Source organism: Euprymna scolopes, chromosome 9 (genome assembly GCF_053919585.1).
Source record: "Euprymna scolopes isolate OS-2025 chromosome 9, ASM5391958v1, whole genome shotgun sequence".
Lineage (NCBI taxonomy): Eukaryota > Metazoa > Mollusca > Cephalopoda > Sepiida > Sepiolidae > Euprymna > Euprymna scolopes.
This window is the reverse complement of record NC_136490.1, coordinates 153,291,418-153,312,621: the sequence shown is the minus strand read 5'-3', so window position 1 is coordinate 153,312,621 and position 21,204 is coordinate 153,291,418. Positions and strand designations below refer to the sequence as shown.

The window sequence follows — 21,204 nt, the reverse complement described above, 5'->3', positions numbered from 1 at the left end:
TAAAGCCAAACAGAAAGCACACAGGTCGAGTAAACACTGATCTTGGCTTTGATAGAGATGTCACGATCACACCACAGTGGCTTTTCTAATGTTCCAAATGCCGTACTAGTCCTCTGGATGCGAAGACATATCTCCACATCCAGGGAGCCATCTTTGGAGATTGTGCTACCTAAGTACACAAATGTGTCCACAACATCCAGTCTATTTTCCCCAACATAGATGTTTGATTCAATGTACGGAGCGCAAAGTGCTGGGTTGAACAACACTTTCGTCTTCTTAATGCTGATAGTTAAGCCAAAGGCATCACATGCTGCTGAAAAATTTCATTATATTTTGCATATCGCGCTCTGAATGAGACACAAAATTAGCATCACCAGTATAGAGTAGTTCCCTAACTAGACCTCTAAATGTTTGTGACTTTGCATTAAATCTTCTTAGATTAAATATTTTGCCAGTAGTCCTAAAGTGGAGAAAGACACCTTTACCTCAAAACACCAATGACCATCTAATATTAGTTTGGATTATCAGAAATCATAAAAGTATTTAAAAATCTAAACAACAAAGTCAAATATGAATTTATTGACATTTTATTATTATTTACAGATTTTCCCATTTATTTTGTTTTGTTTTGGAATCAGTTTCACCCAAAAAAATGGACAAGTAAAAAAAGAAAAAGTGTTTTGAATTCAAGACTTTTGTTTTCCTATTAAAGAGATTCACTTGTTTCATTTGATCCGAGATGAATTGCATTTGACGATTGGGTGTCATAACCAAGTTTCTTAAAATCTTTTGTAATGATGTTAAATGTCACATTTATAAAACCTTGTGTCCGTACTCTGCACACTGAAAATAAATTTTAAAAATACATTTTAATAAAGTGTTCAGCAAATACTTCTTAACAGAACAACAAACACATTATTTCACAAAAATATACTGAGAAAACAGAGTTATTAATGTAAAGAAATCTCATATCTTGGTGAAACTATCTTCAATTAATACAGACTATGTTCATTTTTACAAATCTTTTCTTTTCATCTGAATTTTTAATGAGGATTAAAACACCAGCAAGAAGTCCATTTTAATATCAGATAATGAAAAAGAAAAAAACATTTTACTTTGGCGAAGAAATTTTGCAGATAAAAGTCTGCAAGGACCTGTGGCATAGTCAATATAAAAAATCCAGTTGTAAAGTTACACTCTTTTGGAGGTTGTGGGTCAAATCATCAGTGTGCGTGACACTCAAAATACAATTGCGAATTACTTAGGACTTTTATCCAGTAATGGCTGATGCAACAAGACCATGCTATCCCTGTAAATTAAATAAACACTTCCGTTTGAAATTCTGTGCAAATTCCCAAGTCTGAGAGAAAGATTCGCAAGTTTGACAGAAAGATTCGCAAGTTCAACAAGATATACCTAAAGAAGGTTGAAGGTTACATCAACCTAAACATGGTGAAAATGACACACAAAATGAGAACAGTAGTCTGAAGAATCCAAATAATATGAATTATCAATCCTCATCCCAAAAATTCAAAAAAGGAAATTTTAATTTTGAAGGCTCAGATTAAAATTAATTTTATTTATTTTAACAAATGTATTGCTAATGTCATACCCTCATCAGTAATCAAAAACATTTTAACACATTTTCTATAAAAAAATTTTTTTAATCAATACACTGAATCACACTGAAAAATAATTAATCAAAACAAGCTGTGCATGCATGGTCCCCCTCTGGTGCTGCATATGAGATGACGCCACAAAAGATAGTGAAGAAATGATGAATGTAAGTGTGCAGGTTGAGTTAGTCCTAAAAACAAATATTACTTCCGTCATAGTTAACAAATTGAGTAATTTGATTTGAACTTATCACATTTTTTCATTCTTTTTGGCCCAATCATTGTTCCTGGGCATCCTAAGAAATTACAGTGCTTTTGGGGTACTCCCCCAACCGCTTCTCACGATTGCAATTCAATCGTCCCAAGAAACACGCTTCCCCCTGTCAGACTCACCAACATTGGGAACATCTGTTTCTTCAATTCTGCGATGCAAAATTTTTCTTGTGACCCCTTTTGAGCTCCTGAGAATGCTGAATCCCAGTGAAAATAGACAAAAGGTGCAGTTTCATGCCTTAAGAGATGTATATTTGAATTCAGTACCATGGAAAACCACTATATATATATATATATATATATATATATATATATATATATATATATATATATATATATATATATATATATATAAATCAAGTTTTTGAGTAATATGAAAAAAGAGTTCCAGAAAGGCATGTCTTTTTTTTAGCCCTAAAAGTCCCTAATGTATGCAAACCAGAATTTTGCCAGGGTCACTCATACTGAATTTATATTAAGAACACTGGCCTCCACAAGTTTCAGGAAAATCTAATGGATGGATAAAATGCTATGAGGCAAAAAGTGTCATTTTTGGCTATTTTGGAGCATTTTTGACCTCTTCAGAGCCCCTGGGGATGCTGAATCGCAGTGTAAATGGATAACGGTGCAGTTTCAGGCCTTAACACATGTATATTTGAGTTGACCACCGTGAAAAACCACTATATAGTCAGATATATCAAGAGCCATAAAAATGGGTGTTTTAAGCACAGAAAGTCCCCGGGAACACAAACCAGAATTTTGTCAGGATTACTCATACTGGATTTATATTAAGATCAATGGGCTCCACATCAGGTACTTACTGGAGCAACCATGAGAAGGTTGCCAACATCCTAAGTGAAAGTAATTTTTGTGGAACAAACTGGATTCAAACTTGGAACACCTAGATATTAACCACTTGACCACTGATGCATCCCATTATTTTAGATTTTAGATGGCATCATAATGAGCACAACCTCACATTTAACATGTCAAATATTTCAGATTTACATTAAATTTGATCCATAGTTATTAGAAACCAATTAAACAAGAATCTAAAGTGTAATTTCTTCTTTAGCTTCAGTCTTGAATTTTAAACAATTTCAAAAATCAATATCATGTTATCAGTTCTGATCAAAATTGGTTTTGTTGTTTTGTTTTATAGCATATCAACCCCTTTTTTTCAAGTTATTTATCAATCATTTAGGTGAAAGTTTTCATGTTTCGGGTTCTTTATATCTTTAAATGGAATTTGGTTGTTTTATAGATGAAAATTATTGTTTTTGGTTTCAGCTTAGCAGAACATGATTGTTTTATAAAGGAAGAAGAAAAAAAACAATAACATCAACATTTGGTGCATTTTAGGTCAGGATGCTAGTATCTTTAGACAGGCTGATCAATCAAAATAGGAATAAAGATTCTAAACATATGGTTTAGTTATCATTATATCATGATTTCAAGACTCAGGACAAAAAAATTGTTGCTAAAATTGTTTTAGGTATTTTTTGACTTCCTTTCGACCTCAATAGTCACCTTTAAAATAACGACTTCTATAGGTATTTGACTATGCTGAAAACGAATATCACATTTAAATTTTGCGCAGTAGTTTTCTGTATATTAAGATCTTTATTTTCCATTATGTTTTTACTGGTGGCCATGTTTTTCTTCAACTGAAAAATACTAATGTGCATATATGTCACAAAACATCTCCCCCTCCCCATGTTAAGAATAGCGAATTAAGTAATACATTGAAAAAAGTTTTCTTAATATCTAGAAAACTACTTGTGTGTTCCAAATTTAAATGTGACATTCGTTTTCAGCATATTCAGAAAATCTATAAAAGTCACCATTTTAAATGTGAGTGTTAATGTGGAAAGAAAGTAAAAATTTATCCGTTTTTTTTTTTTGCTCAGGAAATTAATTTTACCTATCCTGGGACAGGTGTTCTTCTAGTAAAATACAAATAGAAATGTAAACCAAAATGACCGATTGTTGTTATGGAAAAGCTCCATGTGACAAAATTAATATTTGTAGGCAATAAAGAATGCCACTAATTCTTTCATTAAAGTAATCACAATTTGACTACAATAATTAAACTGGTACCCCTTTATTAATCAAGGGCGGATACATGACCAAAAGATTGAAGCAGGAATGTTCTGGTCACCAGAACATAATTTCAATCCCAGCCAACTCCAGCCGAGTGTTTTAACCTTTAAATACAAATATCAGTATTATTTAGCTAAACCTTAGCAGAACCTAAAAAACATGAAGATTCATTATAATGCTTCATGGAAATTCTAAGAATTATATAACTTAAGACTTGTTTTTTAGGTTTTATTAATCATAATTATTAATCACTTAACACAAATTTAAATTAAGTTATATTCGTTCAGAGTTTATACTTTTAACGTTTTTATTTAATAATTTTGTTTAATTAAAAATGTTTGATTGCATTAAAAAAGTCAAAACTTTTAGAGTTGCACACATGCCAATAAAAATATTTTCTTCGAGTTACAAACATCACCCCTCCTCCCAAACACACACACATATACACATAAAATGATTAAAAATATTTTCTTTGAGTTACAAACATCACCCGCTCCACCCACACAAACACACATATACACACACAAAATGATTAAAAATAATTTCTTTAAAATAAAATTATCAGAATTGTAATTTTTTTTTTCTTTTCGTACCTTCTCTGCCTTCACCTTGGGCAACAATTTTAGCGTCCATAAATTCTGGGTGTCGTCCAAGTAGCCAACTTGTGAATTTTTGCAACTGTGATGTTGATTCTGGTACAAACATTGGTAATCGACATTTGTGCCTATCAAAAAATAAAATGTAAAACAAAAACAGAAGTTAAATTCAACATAGCAAATCAAATAAAAATATGGACACCGAAAGAACTTGCGGCATTTCTATGTGATTAAAATAATCTTAAAAAATTAAAGATTAGATAAAATAAAAAAGATAAGAAAATCACAGCTTAATGCATGTTGCCCAAAAGATAATTTGAATACATATATATATATATATATATATATATATATATATATATATGTATATATATATATACAGTAATGTCCAAAACTAAGGGACAAAATTTTAAAACCTAATATTTGTTAGAAGTAAAAACTGTGAAAAGCTGAAATTTTGACAACTGGTAGTCGTTATCATCCATAATAACATACTAAAATTTTAAACATTTGCAAACGATAGAAAAAAAATTATGTTTATTTTCAAAATAGGAACGTCCAAAATTAGGGACAAAATTGAGAAAAACAATGTAAACAGTATGCTATATTCAAATTTTTGGATTTCCTCTAAAGAATAAATCTTACTTAGTCATTTGTAAACGTTGCATTAGCCGGCACCATGACGAAACGCCAAAAACTTGATTACTCTGTGAGACAAGCTATTGTAAAGCTACACAAGGAAAAGCCCACCATTAGAGAGATTTTAGAGAAAGTGAAACGTTCCAAGAGTGTTGTAGGCAGGGTTGTTAAATCCTACAATAATATTGGCAAAATAGATAGTGCTTTTAAAACCGGTAGATCCTGCAAAACTTCGGCAAGAGAAGATCAAATAATGCAGCATATATTATTAAAGAACCATTTTAAGTCTTGCACAGAAATTAAAAGGGTTATAAATAGTACTTCATGTGTTAATGTGTCAAGACACTGTTTCTAGACAACTGCAAGAAATAGAGCTGTTTAATCGAACCCCAAGGGAGAAACCACTTATTAGTTCGAAGAATAAGAAGAGATCAGAGTTTGCAAACAGTTATGTAATTTGGACATATGAAAATTGGGCAAAAGTATTTTTCAGTGATGAAAGCAAGTTTAATTTATTTGAAAATGATGGAAAAAACAATGTAAAGAGACGTATTGGTGAAAGATTAAGTGCAGAGTGTACTAAGAAAACTGTCAAGTTTGGGGGCGGAAGCGTCATAGTATTTGGACTATTTTCTAGCCAAGGTACAAACACCTCTTGTCCGGTTACAAACTCGTGTAAACGCGCAGATCTATAAAAACATTGTTCAAGATCATGTCGTGCCAATCATACAGAAATCAGGTTTCGATAGGGCTACCTTTATGCAAGATATTGCCCCATGTCACAAGGCAAAGGTGATAATGAGTTAAATTAGCGAGCAAGATTTTGAAATTATGGATTGGCCACCACAAAGTCATGACTTCAATCCAATAGAAAAGCTTTGGAAGACCTTAGGAATGAAAGTTATGGAAAAAAATCTAACTAATACGGCGGATTTGTGAGTGAAGCTTCAAGAAGAATGATCTAAAATTAGTATCGAGGATTATCAAGAACTGATTCGTTCTTGTAGTCGAAGATGTGCAGCTGTCATTGAGAGCAAGGGATAATTTACTAAATATTGATTGTACATGTATTTTTATTGCTTTTTTGGCTGTTTACATTGTTTTTCTCAATTTTGTCCCTTACTTTTAGACGTTCCTATTTTGAAAATAAATAAATAATCGTTATAATTCTTTTTCTATTACACACACACACACACATTTTCACTTTTATAGATATATATATCTAAGTAAAAAAACAAAGATATTGTAGAATTGAATTTACAATATTTTATTCAAAACAAGGAATACCTACTAAAGATGAAAGGTTCCTTATTCCATAGAATTTCAAAGATAGGCTCTTCTCATCACAGGAAAAAATGTTAGCAAAAGGTAAGTATCAATAAATATCTAGTTTTGCTGGTTAGCTCAATTTGAAAAACAGTTGAGAAAAAAAGTAAAAGTTTATAAGAAAAATGAAAAAGAATACTCAGCAATAGCCAATAATTTTTGTTGCAAGTTTGTAATTTATCAGCTAATCAATGGCACATGCTTAACATTTAAATTTAATTCAATAGCCTAACTACTGCTCATGATAAAGATGATAAAAGAAAGGAGAAGGGAGATGGGGAGGAGGAGGGTAAAAGGAAAGAAAGGGAAAAAAGGGAACGTGTAAGAAGCAGGGAAAGAAAAGAAGAAAAAGAAAAAAAAAATAGATATCCCGCATCCACCTCTGACTCGATAATAATATTAATATAAGCAAGAACACAACATAAGAACACAAAATATACAAAATAAAACTAATATTATTAGTTTTAAAACAATACTATATACATATTAAGAACATATAAAACAAAAAAAGGAGGAAGAAAGAGGTTTGTACAAATAAATACCGAAATGTTGGAATCATACAATTGCCAACCTCATTTCCATGGATACACACACATACTATAGATGACTCGATAAATTAAATTGAATATATACATGCATGTATATGTATTTATATGTGGGTATGTAAGCATATATATGTACATAAAAAACAGAAAACTCAATAAAGTAAATTATATATATGCATATAAAAAATAATAAAATAAATCTATAAATGAAACAAAAAAGTAAACAAGTAAATAAATAAACAAATGGAAAAAAATATTAAAAAAGTAAAAATAAGATAAAGTACTGATAAATTAATAAAATAAAATATTATATTTTATCACAAACCAGATGTAATTAGAGCCTAAAACCCATCACTATTTGTTTTCTGCGTGGTAGTTTCAACCCATCTTCCGGTTTCATTACCATAGCAGTTTCTCTCTTTTGAAACACTCATCGGTTTTTTACACCTTATTTCTTTTTGACAACGAGATGTTATTCGGAAATATCAAAGACACCAACCATCCCAGTCACAAAAAAACAGTACTGATTTTATATGTGATGTTTATATGCGATTTTGAAAAATAGACGGACAGTATTTCATTATTCTACAAGATTTCTACCTGTTTTTCTATTTTTGTTCATTTTCCACACCACTTCTCACACCGGTAACCCACCTTGCTATAGCCTTCTAATACACATATTTTATTTATCAGCAATGCTTCAAGCAAACTACCTTTACCTTTTATATATATATATATATATATATATATATATATATATATATATACTTTTGATTTGTCTTTACATAAGCAGTAATGTGTTGCTACATGAGCATGTTTTGGCCAGCCAGTTTTAATAACTAGAGATCGCTTCAGGCGGTCTAGTTTATATGGAAGCAAAGTTTGCAATGAAAATCTCTGGATCGCAAACAAGACTTCAACAACAAACTAACTAATAGACTAATTAACCCTATAAGATCTGAAATCAGAAAAATCAGTAAAAAAAATCTTGGAAAGAATTCAGATCAAGAGTACATATAATCTGAACCAATGGATCAATACAGCTGATGCAATTAGTTGGTTCTCTAGGATAAAAAAACAAGGATAAATGTTCTTTTATACAATTCGATATTGCAAATTACTATCCATCCATTACTAAAGAACTGTTCAATGACGCAATGGAATTGTCTCTCTCTTTACCGACATCTCCAAAGACAAAATCGATATCATTAAAACATGCAGGAACACTAAAAGGTATTTTTGAAGGCTTACAATGCAGGAATGTACAGTTGTTATGAGCAGATAAATAAATAAATGAATGAATAATAAATAAGTCAATAATTTTTTTTATATAGATTTATTTATTTATTTATTGATCTGAATTTTTTTTTAAACTATGGATGGTACTTATTTCAAAGGTCCTATCGGGTAATAACCCATCATCAGTGGAAAAACAAATCCTCTCTCTAGGCTGTAAATTGTAAAGTTTACAATTTACAGCCTAGAGAGAGGATTTGTTTTTCCACTGATGATGGGTTATTACCCCAAAGGACCTTTGAAATAAGTACCATCCACAGTTTAAAACAAATTCAGTTATATAAATAAATAAATATATATAAAAAAATTATTGACTTATTTATCATTCATTTATTTATTTATCTGCTCATAACGACTGTATATTCTGGCATTGTAAGCCTTCAAAAATACCTTTTAATTATTTAACAATGCTTCAAGCAAACCATGCCATACTTCTTATGCAGGAACACTGTACTAATCAGTAGAAATGAACAATGGATTAAGAATCAAGCTGGACCATTTGATATTCCTATGGGATCTCTGGACTCTGCAGAAATTACAGACTTAGTTGGACTATATATCCTGTAGAATCTAACAAAAGATATAAAAGTTGACACTATAGGGTTATACAGAGATGGTGGTTTTCCTTTCATAAAAAATGCTGACAGCCCTAAATGTGATAAGATCAAAAAAATTATCATAAAAGAATTCAAAAGAATAAATCTTAAGGTTGAAATTACCGCAAACATAAAAAAGATAACAGTAACCCTTAAACATATCCCCAAATTCATTGGTAGAAGAATTAGTTTTAACTCCTCATCCAAAGAAATATTTGATAAGCATAAAAAAATTTTACAATAAGGCCCTAGTAAACAGCAGATATAAAAACTAAGTTAGAATATATAGAGCCTACAAAGAAAACACCCACATCTAGAAAAACCCATAAAAGGAAAATCATTTGGTTTACCTCCCCTTCAATCAAATGGTTAAAACCAACCTTGGAAAAAAAATCATAAATCTCATTAAACTACACTTCTTCTCCAACAACATTCTCCACAAAATATTTAATAAAAATACTATTAAATTAAGCTATAGTTGTGGCAATAATTAAAAATCATAATCGAATTTTAAATAAGAACACAGAATATAACCAGAGTAATAAAATAATAAAAACATGTAGTTGTATAGATAAATCTAAATGTCCCCTCAAACAGAACTGCCTAACAACCCCTGTTATATACTAGTTAACAGTAGAGCAAAGGAGGACCCTACCACTAACAAATTCTACATAGGTCAAATATTTTAAACAGATATACAGGCCATAAAAATTCCTTCCTAACTCCCAATTATAGTGATAAAACATCATTGGCTGTATATTACAATGAACTAACAAAAAAAAAATTAACACCAATTATTAACTGGGAAATCTTAATAAAACAAAACTTGTCAATCATTAAATTCCCCTTGCTTTCTTTGCTTAAATGAAAAACTCTTTATAACATAATTTAAAGATAGAGATAAACTCTTGAAAAAGCCGGAAACATCAATTAATTGTAGGCATTACAAATCACACCTCCTTTCTCACTTGCAAACTACTCCCTCCTAAATCCTTATTAAACACATTTCTAGAACTACCCACATTAATATCCTACAGAAATACACCTGTTTGCCTGAATCCCCACAAAATCCAACATTCACTAAATCCACAACTACACCATCTTTGTTAGTACCACTCGTGAAAATCATTCCATACGACCAAATCCATTACTTATAAACAATTTTTCTACATACCCCAAATATAATATTCCCCTTAATCCATCCACATTAAGATTGATACTTGACAAAGGCATGTATGTTATATCCACAATTAATTCTCCCTCAAACTTGGTTAATAGTGTTTACCTGAAATAGAAATATTCAATAAAATTAAGTTTGTATATGTGCATGTTGTTTTCCATACCGTAACTCTGATACTAGGAAAGTAAGATTACATTTGGTAAAATTTAACCAAAACAATAAAAGAACACACTGATAGATTAGCCTAAATTTCAACTATATATGTTGACTTTTTATTCTTATGGAAATAAATAGTTTTTTTTCTATCATATTAACGCACTTTAACAATAACTTCTAAACCACCAGTCCTAAGCTTGAATTATTTTTACCATATCACGATCACTAGGCACATTATAAATTGAAACAGTGAAGAATATGCACCGCTATATAAATAACTTTGAAACTAACTCCAACGTATATTTATTTGAACCGACTCCTAATAATGATATGGCATATATATATATATATATATATATATATACATATATATATATATATATATATTAGTAAGTTATAAAAATATATATAGCATATCTATATATATAAAAATGTAAATGTTGGTTCGTTCGGAGTTAATTGTCTAAAAAACCACTGGACGGATGGCTTCCACGTTTTGGTATAATATGTTTACTATATCCATGTGTGTTTTTATATATTCCTTTTTAATTATAACATTATACTTAATTTTTCTATGATAAATAGGTGGATTTCTTTGTACCGAGAGGCCATTTTTTATTTAGGGACAATTATTTATTACCGCTTCTTGTCACGTGACCAGTGTTACAATTTAGCGGTTTTCCTGCTAGATCTGGAGATTTCGTTTACAATCTAGCAGGAAATTTCTAGAAAATCTAGAGGTATTTGGCACTCAGACACCCGCATTAGATTGCTTGAAAATACTTTAAAACATAAAATAAACTCATTCATGTAAGTAAAAAAAAGTAGCATTTATTGCCTTTGGTAACAATTATTTATTGATTATTTGTTTTGTTTTTCACCTTTTTTCGACTAACCATTCTTAAATCTCACTATAAAATCGATTTTTCCAAGTACATTTTAGGTGGGGGGGGGGCATTCAAATCTCCCCGAAGGGGTTTGTATTACTGTACACATAGATTTGAAAAAGTTGTCAAAAAACAAATATATAACAAATAAATGTTATCAAAGGCAAGTTACTTTTCTGCCAAACTGGCTAGCGATTTTCTGGACATTTCTTTCTCCTGATCTCGCGGGGGTTTTTTAAATCTCAGTTGACAACATTGCATCACTAAAAAAACACCACAGGCTTAATGTAAACAGAATGTGTTTACAATATCGGTAAATTTTCAATGGGTTTATTGATAATGTAACGATGTGATTGAACGCTCAAAGTGTATACACATTTTGATTCCTCCCTTTACTTAAAAATTCTCCAAAAATCAGGAAATTAACGAATTTTAATGAAAATTGCAGTATTTTTCAAATAATGATCGCAGAATATAATGAACTAATTATTTTTACTTAACTCTAGGTGAAAATTTTTTATTTTGTTTAAACAAAAAATACCTTTACTAAAGTTATGGTTTTCAGTAGTAAATAAAAAACGCAAGAATTTATTTTTGCTTTTTTTAAAGCATCGTAATTTGTAACAATAAAAAATAATTTTTACAGTAACATTACGAAAAAAGCCCCTAAAGTCCGTATTAACGTATTCGATATAACTCGAAGAAAAATGAATTATCGGATACTATTCAGAAAATTAAAGATTCAATTAGATTCCTATTTCAGTCACCTAAATTATTTAGGGTGAAATGAGTTTAGGAATTTATAGCCAAACCTAAATATTTTTTTTTTGGTAAATATCCAGATACGCTACTACAGAACACCGACGACTCTAATTTGTTTGTGATGTTGGGGCGCGCGCACGCCAACATCACATCCGCGCCCCCAGTGTACAAAGTAAAATCTTCGGAAAATGTTAAATGGTGTTCTAATTGGTAAATGTTGGTGCGTTACTTACGGAAAATTTGAAAATTCGATGTTCCAGATAAAAAAAAAAAAAACAGATAAATTACCTCCCTCCCCTACTCCAACTTGGTGTGCTTTCCTTTTCTTATTTTATTTCTTTTTCAGCTAATTTTAAATTTTCCACCCAAAAAGCGCTATAATGTATTTTTGAAAATTAGAAAATTATATGTCCTGGAAAAAAAAATCCCCTCCCCTCAACATAGTTTGCTTTGTGAAGCCGTCGTTTATGCTACAGCGTGCATGCGCGTAGCATAAACGGATGCTGCAAAATGGTGGAAAGAAGTTCGTGGGTTCAGGGTTAAATACCATGCAAACGGTAAATTTGCCCCAAGTTTGACTATCAGATTCGTTGTCAGCGACCTCAATTACCTATAAAAAAACAAATTAGAGTGGTCGGTGTTCTGTAGTAGCGTATCTGAATATTTACCTTTTTTTTTCCTTGCTTAAAAAAAATAGCATTAATACAGTAAGTTAGGTAAACTGACTTTTTCGTTTAAAAATGGAATTATTTCCCTTTCGTTATTAACTTTTTTTTTTTTAATTTTTTTTTTAATAAATATTTTGTGTTTTATATACATAAAGTACAATTGTTGAATGTTACTGTTTTGATTATATTCGTTTGGGGGGGGCACAATTAAAAAATTAAGAAAGATTAAAATGAAGCAAAATTTAAGTTTCCGTTCAATTTTTACAACAACCGTAAAACAGTGCATACTCCGCAAGTTTTATCGTAATTTATAAGCATATTGAAACACTAAACATTTTATTTATTTTTTTGCATAATTAATGATGGAAGTATTTTTCTGTTTATTTTCTTAACATCTGTTAAAAAAAAAATAATTTGTACATTCTCTTGAAAAAAAGAATCACACTTTTCTCTACTTTCACATGTGTTCCATTTTAACAAACTGAGCCACAGCAATGCGTGGTTGGGTACAGCTAGTATATATATATATATTTGCATATACATATGTGTATACCTGTGTACATCCAGGTCTGTAGTTATTGCTATTTATACATGAATAATCAATAGAATTATCAATGAAAAGAATTATTATGAATTATCATCAATACTGTAATAACTAACCTGATATATTTTTTCAAAATTACTATCTTTAATTATTATTATCGTTGTTATAACAAATAATCATATCTAAACAGGGAGGTGTTAGTAATCATATACATTTTGAGGTTTTCCATTATTATCATAACACAACTGTTAAGGCTAAAAGTAACAAATAAAAAAATTTTAAAAATAAATAAATAAGAAAAAGAAAGAATGTGATGGTAGATGTAATTGTAGTTAGTTGACAGGGAGGATTATAAGGGTACCAACTAACAAAAAATGTTTTGAAATCACGACCAATAAATGATGGCATTTTCCCCCATTCTTTTTCTTTTCTTCCCTTCCCCTCTATCTCTCCATTCTTTCTTCTTTTATTATTCTCTTTTCTCTTCTTTCCTCTTCTTCCCTCCCCCTTCTTCCTTACATCTCTTCCTTTTTCTCCCCATCCCTTTATAGATTTATATGGGTCTGAGAGTGGTGGAACAGAAATAGGCAGGAGGGAATAGGAGGTGCATACTTTCTGACCACAACAAAACTCAGGCCATGTTAGAAGCACTTTGTAACAGAGTAACCTGGCTTAAATCAAAAACTTCCCCCTCCTCCATTAACCAGATACACACTAGTATACTTAAGTTCTGAGACAACACACACGCATATAATAACCTGTTTTTGGTCCCTCAGTCTCCATCTCGACTTCTTAAACCTCCACCCTGTCTACTTTATTCCTACACCCCAAACACAGACCATAATCCATACCTCTTTTAATTTTGTTTTACATACAACCAATCTTTTGTTTCTATTTTTAATGACTTTTACCAGAATCTACTGATTTTGATTCCCAGTGACACTGATGACATGAGATTTTCATTGCAAACTTTGCTTCTATATAAGCTAGACTGCCTAAAGAGGTCTCTAGTTATTAAAACTAGCTGGCCGAAACATGCTCATGACTGTGTAGCAACACATTACTGCTTATGTAAAGACAAATCAAAAGTATACCTTGCTCTACTTCAGTACTGAGCACTCTTGTATTAACCTCATTATACTTCATTGATTACCTTACCTCTGGAAAATAACACCCACAAAATTATATATATATATATATTTTTAATTTTTTATTTCCATACTTTGTGGACCAGGCGCATACGTAGACCCCACAATTTCAATGAATCATCATTATGCCAGATCAGACATACCCATTCCTGTGTCTCGATACATCTTTTATCATTATATGTGATCAGTTTTCTATAATAGTCAACCATATAGGAGCCTATTCGTGACCAGACACACACAGATGTTCAGCTTTATATTATAGATTTTAATATACATTAATTATAGGAGAAATTTCTTGGCAAAAAGTACCTTAAAAATATTTTCAGTTAAATCATTCCAGTATTATGCCTACACAAATATTGAGTTATTCAATTTTTTACCATAGTGAACATTACATAGTGTGCATGATTTGGAACTTCAATGATTTCACCTTTCAGCCTGGAATATACATTAAAAAAAAGAACACAACAATTCATTTTCAGTCTGGAATATATTTGGTTGGTGCAAAAATAATATCATTTTTTGACATTCAACTTCATGTCAAAAAACTACATTATTATTGCACCAACCTAATACCAGTATTCATTGCTTTGGATTTTAAAACTGTACCTGTATCTTCATACATTCAACCATGGAATATTCTTTCCATACTATCATTTTAAATTTAGTTTTCAATTTATGTGCTAATAAGCAAAATGTATACTTAACTGCATCTATTTTGTTAATGACATTTCCTCAGATGGAATGAGCCATTTCTTGAAAATCCATGGATTAAAAAAAAAAGATTATCGGAAATTTTTGTACTCCTTGTCAAACAATAAATTTGTTGTAAATCTACATGATTTAATTCAGAATTTACATTTATATTATTTATATCATTATTTATATTATTTTATTATATTATTTATATTATTTATATTATTATTTATATTATTATTTATATTATTTTATTATATTATTTATATTATTATTCATATTATTTTATTATATTATTTATATTATTATTTATATTATTATTCATATTATTTTATTATATTATTTATATTATATTATTTATATTATTATTTATATTATTTTATTATATTATATTATATTATTATTCATATTATTTTATTATATTATTTATATTATTATTTATATTATTATTCATATTATTTTATTATATTATTTATATTATATTATTTATATTATTTATATTATTATATTATATTATATTATTTATATTATTATTTATATTATTTTATTATATTATTTATATTATATTATTATATTATTATTTATATTATTTTATTATATTATTTATATTGTATTATATTATTTATATTATTATTTATATTTTATTATATTATTTATATTATATTATTTATATTATATTATTATATTTATATTATTGCTCTATCTCGTATATTAAGCTTTCTTTATCTGGTTGGGATGGTCTTATAAATAGCGACACTAATATTTATTTGGAATTAAGTTTACAGTATTATACAAGCTGTAATCCGACAGCATCTCAGAATTTCATTTAATCTCTCTCTCTGTCTCCATATATATACAGTGTCGGCAAAAAGAAAGTCCGCACTTGTAATTTTTCAAAAACTGCAAATTTAAGCTAAATTTAATGTAACTATTTAAACAACTTACACCTCATTTGATTCGCCTTTTATTCCTCTATAATTTTACCTGTTCATATTTGACTTTTAATTGAAATATTCTAGTGTTAAAAAAAAAAAATAACTTCAAATTGAGGAGGCAAAAAGAAAGTCCGCACAAGTTCTGATGACTTCAAAGGAAGATTAAATTTGTATGGTATAGAGAGATGATTGCAGAACAGTAGACTTTGATGGTATGGTTGCATTGAAAGAATGGATGAGAGTTGTTAGGTTAGTAAATATAGAACAGTTAAGGTAACAGGTTGATTTCACAAGGAAAGGCCAAAGAAGACATGGAAGAAGAAATAAAAATGAACTTTGTAGAAAGGGATAATCCGACCAAAGACAGGTTAGTTTGGAAGTCAATTTTTTAAAACTTTCAAACACATGCCAGTTTGTAAAATAGAGATGATGATGATGATGATGATGATGATGATGATGATGATGATGATGATGATAAAAAAATAACAATAAAATCTATATAATTATAAAACTCAGATCAGCTTGCTTGGGCATTTAAACTGTCCATCTGGTTTGTGACTTCCAGTTTCAAAAAATTTGTCTGCTTACCTATTTCATGGCCGCCCTGTCTTGTCCGCTATTAAAAGCCACTGCATACGCAAGGTCAACAATAATTTTTAGTTTAACTTATTTTAACATGTTTTCCTTACAAATAAATGTAATTTAACCCTGTTGAGTTAAAAAAAAAAACTGATTTAAATATAAATATACAATATATATTTATAACCATATTTACTGCTTTTAGTAGCGCTCCTGTGGATTCAGACGATTTATTTTTTTAGGCCTTACTTAAAAAATATTTTCTCTTCAATGTGGGGGGAGGGGTAGAAACTTAGTTTTAGTAGTGCTTTTAGTAGGGCCTCCTTAATTTTAATTAGTGCTCTGGAGGCTTCCTGAGTTTTATTTTATTCACCCATCACTTTTTCTGCAATTTGAGTGGCTATGACTTCCCAAGGTTGCAGTACTCTTTGTACTCTTCCAGTGGAGATCTGGTAGGTGCTCTCCCTCCTCAGTCTTTCCATCCTGTTTGGCCTTTCATGACAATTTGTGTGTTACTAGCTGAGGTTGGTGCTACTACGTTTGTGCACGCATTTGGGTAGGGATGCATTAAAAGTTTTAGCTCCCTATTTATCAGTAGTAGTAGTAACAGTTACTCATTTTATCATTTATTAATGTTTGCATATTTCTTTGGTTAACGATATTTTCACTCTGATTAACAATACTGGAAAGTTTATTACTTTTAGGTTGATGCTACCAGATCAGGTTGTCTGAAGATACTGGCTTTCTAATCTAAAATGCACCAAACATTTATGTAATTGTTTTTTTTTTCCTTTCCCTTTGCAAAGTTCAATCATGTTCTGCAAAGCCAAAAACAAAAGCAAGAATTTTCCTCTTCAAAATAACCAAACCAAATACCATGAATAAATATGGGAAGAGATAAAGAACTTGAAGCATAAAAAAACTTTTTTGAAAATTATACTTGCATTAAATAACGCGCAAAGAGTCGATATGCTACAAACCAAAACAACCTTATTACTTTTATTTATGTAGTAAAATATTTTGCTACTCTCTATTTTGATTTTTGATTAGACTTTATTAATGGACTAGCAGAGGGCACCCAAACTTGCCCGGTCGTAAAGTACGCTTAATTTATTTTAATACATGCAGATTTTGTTTTTATTATTACAGAGTCAATTCTCTATTGAATATTATACTCAATATATACTACTTATTTTAGAGGTAATAAAAACATAACATCAGCTAGAATCGAACCCCAAACAATTAACTCTTCAGCTGTAGTCCCTCATTTGTTCTCTATCGTTTGGGCTAAATCGACAGATAAAAACATAAAATTAAACCTCTTTTTAGAAATTATTTTGCATTTCAACTTGCTGACTTGCTGACTGTACACGTTATTCCTCCACCCAAAAGAAAGAGTTTACTCGTTATAAACCATCCTTGGTGTATGATTACTAGTTCCTATTAATTTCAGTGTTATATGAACAGTAGTTTAAGGATAAAAATTACTACTGAAACAGTAGCAGAAACTTGCTATGAAGCAAGCGAACAACAGAAGATGTTTTATTTGAGAGAAACAGCTTACCTTATAGGCTTGTATATACTGATGTTTATTAGCTGTTTTCTTTTCGGATTAAGTTAATGTCAAGGGAGAGATAAAGCGCCATTCTAGGGCTTTCCTCGTCTAAGTTTTATAGGATGGTGCTTGGGGGGGGGGGGTTCATATCATATCTTTTAAAACTTTATATAGTCATATTTGGGGGTATTTCGTCTTATAGATAATATTGGGTCATCAGGAGAGAATACGCACCATTTCGGGGCCTTCGTCTCACATAAATAATCAATTAAATATTTACACACTCACACACATCCATCTACTGTTTTATTTATATAGATTATTATTGAATCAAATGAGATTTTATTTATTTTGATTGTTATTATATGTAAATGGTTTTTGTTTCATCTTGATTTGATTTGTAGATATCCGATCATTTATTGATGTAGAAATTTGTTTGAAAACTGTCGGGGAGATAAAATTAGATTATTTCTAATTATACACTGGGATATTAGTTTGTTTCCTGTGAGCCTTATAGGTTTTATTAATTAAGTGACCAGTAAAAATAAATATTTACAGGCGATAAAAATTACTCCCTACCAAATAGTTTTGATTCAAAAAGAAACAAAACACATTTGGTAACAATGAATCTGTTGTATATTAACATGGTCTTGAAGGTGATGGTCACATTAAAAGAAAGGGTACTTACGCAGAATACGGCCTGTGTTGAAATAATAATTATTTAGAAACCCATTCTTAATCCTGGGAGGAGAGGGTATTATTTTGTAGCTATTCTGTACTTTCACCTAACAATTTAATAAACAAAAGGTACCATAAAAATTGAATTTAACTCAAAAATCCTGTCTAAAACAAAAAGAATAAAGAAATTTTTATTTTTTACATTTCTATAAATGAAGTCTTTTTGAAATATATTAAATATCGATGATTCGATGCTTCCATTCAGTCTCAAGAGACAATGAATACTTCCTGAGTAGAGAGAAAAAGGGATAAATAAACACCCGGCCAGAGATAGATCAGTTTGGAAGTCAATTTCTAAAATGCATGTGTAGGAATGTAAAATGGATGTTATGATAATGATGATGAGGATGACAATGACTCAATAGGTTTCAGCTCTTTTCCTTAACAACAGATAATCTGAGTCTTTGTTGTTCCAGATTTATATTTGATGAGATGCAAAGTAAATTATATATTATTTTTTTTTTTGGAATCCTTTGAGATGACGCTTCATAATTTGTGTATTCATTTTTTGCGGACTGTTATTCTCATCTTTATAGTTGTTGTTTTACCATGTTTCGGCCAACTAATCCTCTGGTCTTCTTCAAGTGATTAACCGCAACGGGATAGGAATGCTGAGTTTTATAACTTATCCCCAGTATTTACTGCCTTCTGTAGTTGTTGCCCCTATTTACAACGCTTCCCTATGGGACAAAGTTAGACATCAGGGTCGTTTTTAATGTGGAGAAAAGGGACAAAAATAAAAATTGTCTCAGTCGTGAAGGGTTTCTCCTCCACCGACAGAACAAGAAATTGAAGTGCAGCATCTGAAGGACAGATACTACACTTTGATCTTGTCCCGGAGTTGTTGTCTCAACACGTTTTTTGTCAACTAATCCTCTGGCCTTCTTGGGCCCCGAAGAGCGATCAAGGTTGTATTTTTTGGTCTTATAAATCAAATTTTGGGTTCTTGTTTGGTCTTCCATTGTCAAGTCTGTACTGAATGGTATGTATCATTTTAATACCATTCAGTATGGATCCGACAATGGAAGACCAAATAAGAACACACAATTGGATTTATAAGACCATAAAATCCAACCTTGATTGCCCTTCAGGGCCCGTGGTACAGTAGATAGAGGCATTGAGTTTTTATGATTCCAGGTGAATATTGTCTGAAGATAGGGATTTCAATCTTACTTAAAGCAGACCAGATTAGTTGGCCAAAACGTTGTGAAACAACAACTATGAAGATGAGGATAACAGTGCACAAAAAATGAATACGTAGATGCAAAAGAGTTTGATTTTTCTACTATAACGGACATGATTATTAACATTACAAGCGTATGCTGTATTTTCGTGGACATCGGCAATATTACATACCTAATGTGCTTCAACAAGTCATATCTTTTTTACCCGTGGGCCAATTATTAAAAGAATTACATTGATAGAAAGAGAATAGAATAAGCCTTCCAATGATGTTATTTTTTTTTATGCATTCAATGTTTTTATGCTTCAAATTAAAATTAAAAAAACGGTCAAAAATGATGGCAGCAAAAAGGGAAATTGTTTTTTCAATGTTTATATTTCATACGTTACGTTTGGATACACATGCGCTGGGTCAAATTTAATTGGATATGGCTGAAATTTTACAGGCTATATAAAAATAAAAGTCCATCTCTACTAGACTTTGATTTATATTTTTATGACCGCAGGAAGCAAAGTTACGACCGAGCAAAGTTGACAAAGAATATTTCAAAATTGAAAAGATAAATCAGCATATATTATTCATTTTCATCTAGATAATCGTTTCAGAATTATTTTCATGTAAATATTTTTTTAAATGTTATCTTTTATAGAAATTCAAATCCACTTAATGGAAAAACGTCTTGCTAAGCGCTAATGTGCTGACCAACCCTGAGCTGACTAAAGTCAGTGCATTAACAAGTTTCGTTTGTATTCTCTTAAAAATAGAAAACTGTTTTTCTGCGTTCATTTTACTAGACTAGTCATTTTTTTATTCTGAGTTTGTCAATTTAAGTTTTTCAAATTTTATTTTCAAACAATACTATTTTGTTGTTTTTAATGCTTTTAGTGCAATGTACTAAAAGTGTTAAAAAAACAACAAATTGTACTAAGTATGTGCGTTTCTGTTATGATATTTATAACTTCTTGTACTTAAGGTAGAATTGTGTTTTTTAGTAGTCAAAAAAAAGCAAAATAGAAAAACAAATATATAACAAATAAAAGGTACTTGTGCACTTATGCTACCATGCTGAAATAATAATGTTATTATTTAGAAATCCATTGTTAACATGGGAAGGGAAGGGTGTTTTGTTAATTATTCTGTACTTTAACCTAACAATTAAATAAAAAAAAATATTGTGAAACTG

General features: G+C 30.2%; 1 protein-coding gene across 1 annotated transcript in view; it reads right to left on the bottom strand.

Annotated features, from left to right (window-relative positions):
* Window positions 1-571: 571 nt before the first annotated feature.
* LOC145284940 (B9 domain-containing protein 1-like) overlaps window positions 572-21,204 on the bottom strand; it is a 62,149-nt gene continuing 41,516 nt past the window's right edge. The window contains exons 5-6 of the mRNA XM_080134036.1: window positions 4,586-4,716; window positions 572-843 (exon numbers count right to left, since the gene is read on the bottom strand). Of these exons, the coding sequence (XP_079990162.1) occupies window positions 707-843; window positions 4,586-4,716 (268 nt within the window). The 3' untranslated portion in view covers window positions 572-706. The remainder of the gene's footprint in view (window positions 844-4,585; window positions 4,717-21,204) is intronic.